This window comes from Notothenia coriiceps, unplaced genomic scaffold (genome assembly GCF_000735185.1).
Source record: "Notothenia coriiceps isolate Sejong01 unplaced genomic scaffold, NC01 NC01_scaffold00003649, whole genome shotgun sequence".
Lineage (NCBI taxonomy): Eukaryota > Metazoa > Chordata > Actinopteri > Perciformes > Nototheniidae > Notothenia > Notothenia coriiceps.
Window position 1 is genome coordinate 1 of NW_011336350.1, and position 9338 is coordinate 9338.

Consider the following 9338-nt stretch of genomic DNA (forward strand, 5'->3'; position numbering starts at 1 on the left):
TCCATCCTCGCTATCCCTACCTATGCTCCTCATTTTTAGATGCGAGGAGGAAAGTTGATGATTTCCAACACCAGGAAAAGTGACGCTGGCATGTATGTGTGTGTTGGAACCAACATGGTGGGGGAGAAAGACAGTGACCCTGCTGAGCTGGTGGTGTTCGGTAAGTCTTGTTTCCTGCATCTCATTCATAATGGTCCACTTGTAAATGCTGCATGGGAAACTAAACAAATAGAAATGATGCTAATCTTATTTGTTATTGCATTACAAATTCTGAAATGTGGGCGGTAAAAAGGATGGTTATTTTTAAATACAAGGAACCTCATTTAATATGCAAAGATCTGCCATATTTTTACAGTTGAGATTATACAGTAAAGTTATAACATGTATTTAAATAACCGTGTAATTAGTCTAAAGTAGAGTAATTGTATCGTAATTGTATGTCAAGTATTGGACCTTGAAATGAATGAAGGACGTTTAATGTTACTCTGATGAGAAATGTGTAGTGGTTCTCATAGAAAGCCTCACATTTGCCTCAGTTTCCTGTCTCCTGAGGGGCTTCACTCCTCAGCTGATGTTGGCGCAGCAGATGGATATTTCCCCCCCACTGACCTTTGACCTCTCTGATCTTTCCTTCCCTCTTATTCCCTGCTTTGCTCTCAGCAGCATAATCGTTTTCAAAGTGTGTATTGATCCGAGGAAACAGATAGAAGATTGATATTTTCTTTTCGGTCTCACCAAACCCCCTCCGCCGCACCCCCACCCAGATGCTGCTCCTTACACACAGCAGTACATGTTAACCCAGTGTGTTAAACTTCATTTCTCAGCGTATGGTTCCTGAAAATGTATGACCTGACGCTGCCCTTATATTTAATATTACTGCCATTTGTGAAATGTGCATGACTATAGCCAGTGCTCATCTGAACTCCTTTCTGGAGGCTATGCCAGTTTATAACTGATTATGATCATGATAAGAGCTGACATGCACGTTAGTCTCACTGGTCTCTGGCGGATTGATTGTCCCATGTGTGTAACTAAATCTTTTTCTGGACCGGCATCAGACCTTTAACTGTGATGCAAATCCTCCTTCTTCTTTCATCATGTTAACATGCACTGAAAAAGATGCAATTGAATGTATGTTGTCAACAGATTTCACATAACTGAATTAGGTTAGTTGAAAGCAATAGTATCAAGTTTAAATACAAATATTAGGTTCAACTTAATATTATTGCTTTCCACTAACCTAATACAGTTATATAAAATGTGTTGACATAATATATTTACTTAAAGTCAACCGTACAGTTTTTTCAGTGTGTTTTGTTGTGCTGCTCAAAGTTTTACTTTCCTCCATGTAATTCCCTGTGGTCACTTTGTGTTTTGTGTTCATCATACAGTATCACGCTGCTGTGACAATCTCATTACCCTGGAGGGTCAGTCACATTAAAGTGCAGTGCCACAATGTTTCATCACTCCTCCATCCTCTGTCTCATTTCAGAGAGGCCAGTGTTCATTAAGCAGCCGGTGAACCAGGTTGTGTTGGCGGAGGACACGGTGGACTTCTTCTGCGAGGTGCACGGAGACCCCACTCCCACTGTCCGCTGGCGGAGGGAGGAGGGGGAGTTGCCCCGGGGCAGGTACGCAGAAAACACTGTCAGAACCACACTGGCATCACTACACCAACACAACATGCGGGTCGTAGTTTATGAATCATTTCACTGATGATATAACAGCTTCTGATGATGGAATCAGTCTGCATGTGCTGTGCTAAGCAGAGAAAAGTTAAACAATTGATTTATAATATGACTTTCAGAGAGTGTATGCATTTTTTGGTCTTGTAAACAAAATAACAAAAACAATTGAAGATGTTTTTCCCGTTATTGGAGGTGTAATGGACAGGACATTGAAACAAATCCCAGCTTTCATGGAGCAAAAATGATTGTGTTTTATGTTTACACTGAACAAGTACAGACACAATCAACAAAATTCTAAGCAACATATTTAGGCAGCTGTGGAACCTGCCGTCACTAATAATGAAAGTAATGTCACAAGACTACTGCAAGGTGACACAGTGTCTGTAGTGTGTATCATACTGTATTAAACTCTAATGATCCCTCAGGGGAAACAGGGTATAATATTGTTGTCAGCTGGAGTTAGATCTGCCTAAAGCTATACTGTGAGATTTAAAAAACACAATCTTATTTTTCCTGCACTGCATCAACTTTTCTCTCGGTGGACCAAAAATGTTGTTTTCAGAAAAGTGTTTTCTTTCCAGGTTTCAGATCCGCAGCGACAACAGTCTGCATCTGACCCAGGTGCGAGGCGAGGACGAGGGCACGTACACCTGCGTGTCTGAGAACAGCGTGGGCAAGGCCGAGGCGTCCGGCAGCCTGCAAGTGCACGGTGAGACAAGTGGCGGTGTATTCATCCCTCAAATCTTCAATTCACTTTGTTGATGAAGCATCTGATATTCCAGCCACAGGGACTGACAGGGGCAGCACAGTATGATGCAGCTAAGATAAGTTAAAATAAGATAAGATAAGATGGTTGGGGGGGGGGGGGTTATGTGTCTCTACAGAAGGTCCAGTTGTGATATTCACGGTACACCACTGTACAGTAGCAACAGAAATAAGATTGAAACAAAGTAAAGGACAGGCAAGAGTTCACACAATGATAATAGGAATACAATATACAGAATATTGGAATTGGGTGAAACTGTTAAGATATATAGAGATGAATACATATTGTTAAGATAAGATAAGATAGTACTTTATTGATCCCAATTTTGGACATTTTTGAAATATGTGCAATGTTCAGATAAATACCTTACAGAATACATACGAGTGGATTAGCAGAATATAAATGCAAAACGTTTCTTCTTCTCATTGAGTTTAATACAAAGGAACAAGTGCCTTATGTTTCATTTCCATTACCTTGGTAAATGTATTACATAAAGTGTATCTTTCTCAATAATAGAAAGTAAGAAAAGTCTTACTCGGCGTTAAACCTAAGTAAGTAACCCTTCACTAGGGCCCATTCTGCACTGGCAGAACATGAGATTTGAACACTGAGTATGTACATGATTTTCACAGATGGACGGTGATGCAATGATGTTTCACAAAAAATCTCACCTACCAGCAGGCTTTATTTAACTGTCTTCCCTTTATTCATTACCATTGTCCAAGATACACATATTACCCATAGGAAGACAGAGACATCTTTGACAAGACAGGAAGACAGACATTGTGGCTGGCTATAACTCACCTTAGTATGCCACGGGACACATGCTGAAACTTTGAGAGAGAGAAAGTGAAGATTAGACTTTAAGTTTTCTCAAATATTCTTCCCTCTGAGAGAGCTAAGATCAAAAAGCATTCACATATCATGAGAATAAAGTCTGTTCATGAAGAGAGGCACTCTGAAGAGAATCTGTCACTTGTGATGATGAAAGAGAATTTTAGAGTCTCATTTTGTATCAGTTCATTCTTTTAGCAAGCCCTCCACTGTGTACCCACTCTCTGTCAACGTGTATGCCCACATACTGTATCCACAGCAGACACACATTACTGGTAGGAAGGAGTGATCCCAGCAGCATCTGCTAGACAAACAGAGATTGATTGTGGGTTCCTGCATGCATCTGCAGGATTAGGGATAATAGAAATACCCAGCCTCTCCCCCCCCCCGATCAATCAGACCACCAGCTCGTATCTTCACCTGTGTGCACATTCAGCTCATCACCCCTCCTGCAGCTCCACTGCTTCTTTCTTTTGGGAACACTTCATTAAATATCAGACAGTTTCCCTGCAGTCCACTCTCACTGAGAGACTTTACATTCTGTCAGCGATCCCATCATCTCATACTCACTCGTCTTCCTCTGCCTCTTTTCTTTTCCAACCCTTTCTGCATCACTCCATCTCAGTCGGCCCATCCTGTGAGTATTCCATTTCATCCCATCTAACTATTTAATGCAATAAAAAGTACTGCATAAAACCTTAAATATCCTTCACATTGTAAAATGTATTCAAAGTGTATCAAAATGCTGCAGTCATGTACTCATGAATCCCACATGGTGCCTCTACACGTTGGATGTAGCACCAGGCTGTGTGGCCATGAGATCCTCACTCAGTGTTGTTGTGTTCTGAAAGTGAATCGATGTCTAAAAAGCTCTGAATCAAAAGCTTCCTTTGTGAAATACCAGAGCCACAAATGTTGATATGTTTATCATTGACGCTAAATATAAAGTGTAGAAGCTTTTCATTGGCATTCCTTGAGGAGAAACGTGTTTTAGAAGAAAAGTGTCAGATGAATAAAGAGCTCAGGGAGGGTATTGTACATAAACCAAGAGGAGAGTGTGTGTTTGGACAAAGTGTTGTCTTTGTGTTTCTCTGTGGGTTTCAACTCTTAACTGTACATTTATATCTCTATAATAATAATTCATATGTTTTACCGTTTTAAGATTGAACACACAGTGGCAGAGGGCCTCACCAGAGAATACCCACAATGGTCCTCACTACATGACATCAACTTATGTTATAGTATGAATTCTTACCTCTGATAATGAATTAGAGATTGTCCTTGATACTTGTTGACCCAGTTGTTGGTATCTTTCCATATGCTGTCCTCTGCTAGAACCAAGGAAATGCCATTTCAGGACGTACCATTAAACATAATGACTGGACTTTCAATTCACCATACCAAAATAATAGAATATCTTTATTCAGCCAAGAGAAAGGGGAATTGTCCTAATACAAATCAGTGAAAATAATTCCCAAAAAGCTTTTGCTTTTCTTCTGTCTCACCTTTTTCCTAAGGCCCATATCCCTCATAAAGCTATATGTGTGTAAGATACATCTCACATGAGTTCCATGTTGCCTTTAGTCAGAATAAGAAATGTGCTTGTTCGATCACTCCCACAGCCAATCTTTGGAATTGCTTATTCAAATCAAATTCCTGAACATGACTGAGTCATGGAATGGAATGAAGAAGCAAGGATACAGAAGGGGAAAAACAATATGGTAAAAATCTGATACATGAATGCTTAACACATTGACATTAGGCATGATGTCCTTACTTCAGAATGTCATGTGAGTGCTTTGCAGATAACAGTACTGCTTCTCTTAATGCTGCACCAGCCCTTTAATCCAGATATTGATGCTCGATAGATAGAGAGACATTATTGGCACTAAGGTCCCCCTCAAAATTAAATAAAAACATATATGAAATATGGTACAGCTAAAAAAAAAGCGTGTGTATGTATCTCAGAATCAGGTGTGTGTGTGTGTGTGTGTGTGTGTGTGTGTGTGTGTGTGTGTGTGTGTGTGTGTGTGTGTGTGTGTGTGTGTGTGTGTGTGTGTGTGTGTGTGTGTGTGGCAGTCTGTGTCAGCTGCCTGTCAAATCCAGTCCCCAGAGGAAGTCCTGCTGGGAGTGTGTGTGTGTATTTGTGTTCCCCTGTGTGTGATGGCCTCAGTATGTTGGTGAAAATCACACGTTGAGTGTGTTTAGGGGGGGGGGTGGTGGGGGAGGAAAGATGCTTTGCTTGTAAGCACTTTGTCTGCCTTTGCTGAACATCACACAACAGCGTGTTAATACAACAGCAGTGGAACAAACCACACTGTGATCCGTCTTACTGCAGCTCAGTGTGTGTGCTGAGCCGTCCAAACATGTGTCTGCTGTGTTTACTTTGAGGCTATCTAACTTTAATTATCTCCTAAAGCTGGGATCAGCCAAGGCAATAACTTCAAAATCAAACAACTCTGTGAAACCTTCAATCACTTTCAATGTTTGTAGCAACTGTGGTGCGGATAGGAATCCAGACTCTAACTTTGTTGCTACATAAAAAACCTAAAGAACACAAAACCTATTTTTGTAGGACACCAGTATGTACGGAACAGTACTTCCTGCAATAACACTCAGCTAGTGGATTCGGTGTAAGTTGTTGTTAAAGGGGCCTTATTCTGCTTTATGGGTTCTCCCTCTCCTGTAGTGTTGTAGAGGTTTCAGTGCATGTGAATGGTCTGCAGAGGCTAACATCCCTGTGTTCCCTCCAGAGGGAGTCTCTCTCCTCCCCCCCCCTGCCTGAAACACCTCCATTGGACTCAGTCCGGTGCCTTGCTCAAGATAGGTCGTCTGAATTGAAAAGTCCAGAAACATGATTTCTGGGTCTTCTAGCGTTTCACATTTCAGTGTCCCGCTGTTTGCTGAGCTTGATAACATCTACAGGCTTCTCCATAGATGTTATTACACCTCATCATAACAATAACTGCTCTGTCTTCCATCTCATGTTGGATGTCAGAAAACACCGTGGAGTCTGACAGGTCTTTTCGTCAAGTTGCAAATACCACAATCACATCATCTGTTTCCTGAAGAGACATTTTACATCCCCTGTTAAAAAGTTATTCCAACCCTCACCACCTTTTATAACCTTTTCCTCAAACACGAATCATAAATGGCATATTAAAAAAGTAAGGACCAGCCCTATGTCTTAATATTTCAGGATTTAAGAGACCACTCTCCTCATCACAAAGAAACACTCACACACTTCACAGAGAGAACACTTCACCCTCAGACCAGACTCTCCTCCTTCAGTCTGTTCTTATCGTAAGGTCGTGTAAATTTAACTTGCACTCCTTGTTTATTTTTTCTTCCTCTTGGCATGTTAGCCTAGTTATGTGTTCTCAGCTCCGGCAATACCCACCACATGAAATAAATCTCCAGGCTCCTCGAAACTCTTATCTCAAGTTTCATTCTTAATTTAGACATTTCCCATTTTACCTCCCTGAAACTGGCTCCCGCTGTTATCAGTTTATGTGCCATTATTTCCACAGACCCGGTTATATATTTCATAGAACTGGAAAATGAAGGTGCCATAGTGTTTGATGAGCAGTGACAGTCTTTCTCTCTTTTCTAAGGGCAGAGCTAGCAGCCTAGAATATTAAATTACTACATGATGAGCAAATAGCATCAATGACATGCAGCCATTGTTGTCCTGCTCAGCTACGATCCATCTCCCTGTCCCCCTCCCATGTGAGGATGCTAATGTTCCTCCCTGCCCTAAATCTAAAGCTCAGTGTCGCGCCGAGTGCACCCATTATTGCTAATTATTTATTACAGCCTCGGGCGGTGTGCCAGCCTGCCTCCTCAAATCAAACAGTGTTATTCTCCAGACAGGACTGCGCAGCAGACACTGCATTTTAATATCCTGAATATTCCGGGCTGTATTTGGGTCAAAGTGTGGCGTTGTGTCTGGTGAGGGAACATATTCAGGTGTTGACATGTTTGTCAAACAGCTTGGCACATTGTCGGTTCTCCTGAGTTCATCACATTTGATTCGCATTACATAAGAAGTGTGTATACACTGCAGTTCCTTCATATTTCAGGACTTGCATCACACAGGAAGAACCTTGAGGTAGCCAGGAAGTCAAGGGTTTCAGTGACGCTGTCCCATAATGCACTCTGTGGTCCACATCCGAAACGGGGGGGGGGGGGCGGCATGTTTGACCTTTAGGGCTACTTGGGGGCTGCCTCTTTGATCCCAGAACATGACCCTGCCCATCTTGGCCCAGGAACCCTTAGCTGTGAGTTATCCTGAGGCGGACACATGGAGCACCCCCCCCCCCCCCCCCCTTGTGTAGAGGGGGCCAGTGGAAGTAGTCTCAAGCGGCGTACTTCCCATAACAGGGAATAAAATGTGTATGCAGGTCATGAAATTAAGCTGGTTCCTGATCTTTTGTGAGTTACTACAGGAAGCAGGGTGATATTGGGCAGTCAGGGATTCTCAAACCACACCCTGCACCAAGGTTTAAGAATCAGAATACCTTTATTAGTCCAAGCTAGTACCGCAAAAGTGGCATAGCAAGTCAAAAAGGCATGCAATAATAAAGAAAAACACACGTTGGTAACAAAATAGACAAATAGGTACACAACCATGCCAAAGAAATGAGTGTCAGCAATTTAAGTAAAAGTGACATAAATAGCATATTAAAGTATTTCAACCTTAAAAAGTGTTGGGACATTTATAATTGTTTTTTATTTTTTACATTTTTGATTGAACACTTTACTTCTGTCTGTTTATCCTGATTCCCCTGCTGCGTTTCCCCCTTTAACAATCAATTCATCTCATAGCCTGTAAGACAATTGGTCTCTCTTGAGCTAATCAAGCATTTTCAAATATAATTGCTTCTGGTGGATCCATTGAACCAGAGTTATGTTTCGTTTGATCCCAACACAACTGTGAACCTGTCATTTTTCTTACTGTTAATTTTGTATAGTTTGGGAGGGTCTTCCACCTCTCTGACTTTCTCTTTCTCTGGTTTCTCTGAATGCTAATTGAGACGGAGAATGAAAGAGCAGCTGGAGATCAGGTGGGCTGATGAGAAATCAATTAGGACTGGTGGAGGGCATCATTATGCATCCCCCCCCTCTGTGGATGAAGGCCTGTCACTTGCAACACAATCAATCAAAATCAAAGGTGTGTGTGTGTCAGACACGGCGTCATGGGCGGGCCCCATGGGGCCGGGCCCGCCCATCCAGGATTTGGGCCCGCCCATACAGGATTTGGGCCCGCTGTTTTAATCAGGGCTGAATACAACATATTAATTGTTTTATTGTTAGGCCTATGTGTATTGTTGTTATTTGTAGGGCTTTGTCCTAATATGTATTCTTGTTTTAAGCTATGTTGAAAGATTGGTTTAATATCATTTTTTTATTTTGCTATGAAATTGTGAATGAAAGGCGCGCGAGGCTGGTTTTTTCGCTGGGTTGAGTCGTGTGGGTTTTTCAGTGAGATGCGGCACAGCAGCCTGTCAGTTTACTCTTGCTAGATTAGTTTGGCTATTACCATTTATATTTATCTGCAACAATGGATATCAGGAAGTGGTTCACGAAAGGAATATGGCAACTCAGCGCCAGATGCAGGCACATTAGAAGATATCAGTTACGTTACCAACGAGCTAGCAAGCCAGCCAGGGACAAGGGAGGCTGGCAATCAATTATATTTTGAAGAGAAATTGACTCTCAAGCTGGCTCTCTCACAAACTGCTCTGTTAAGCAGACCGCTGCACACGCTCTCTGCCTCGCTCAATCTCTCTATCTCCCTTCCTCTCCATCGCTCAACCTCATTCCATCTCTCCACCCTGTGTGCGCTCCTCAAGTTTGCCTGCGTGCTTGCCCAAGTTGGCACAGCGTTACAAATGCGCCACAAAACCAACCAATGGATGTAGCCTATAATAAGAACGTCAACAGCCTTATGGCAACCTAAAACCCCTCTCTTTCCGTAAAAAGAACTAGGATTTCAAGAAGCATATAGAACAAACAATGGATGTATTTTATGAACATTTATCCATGCT

At 42.0% G+C, this 9338-nt stretch overlaps 1 protein-coding gene across 1 annotated transcript in view; it reads left to right on the top strand.

Annotated features, from left to right (window-relative positions):
• Positions 1-39: 39 nt before the first annotated feature.
• The window catches only part of LOC104941654 (roundabout homolog 3-like), a gene marked incomplete at its 3' end in the record, with an annotated part of 21147 nt that continues 11848 nt past the window's right edge, over positions 40-9338 (top strand). The window contains exons 1-4 of the mRNA XM_010766784.1: positions 40-160; positions 1493-1631; positions 2270-2397; positions 3914-3925. Of these exons, the coding sequence (XP_010765086.1) occupies positions 40-160; positions 1493-1631; positions 2270-2397; positions 3914-3925 (400 nt within the window). The remainder of the gene's footprint in view (positions 161-1492; positions 1632-2269; positions 2398-3913; positions 3926-9338) is intronic.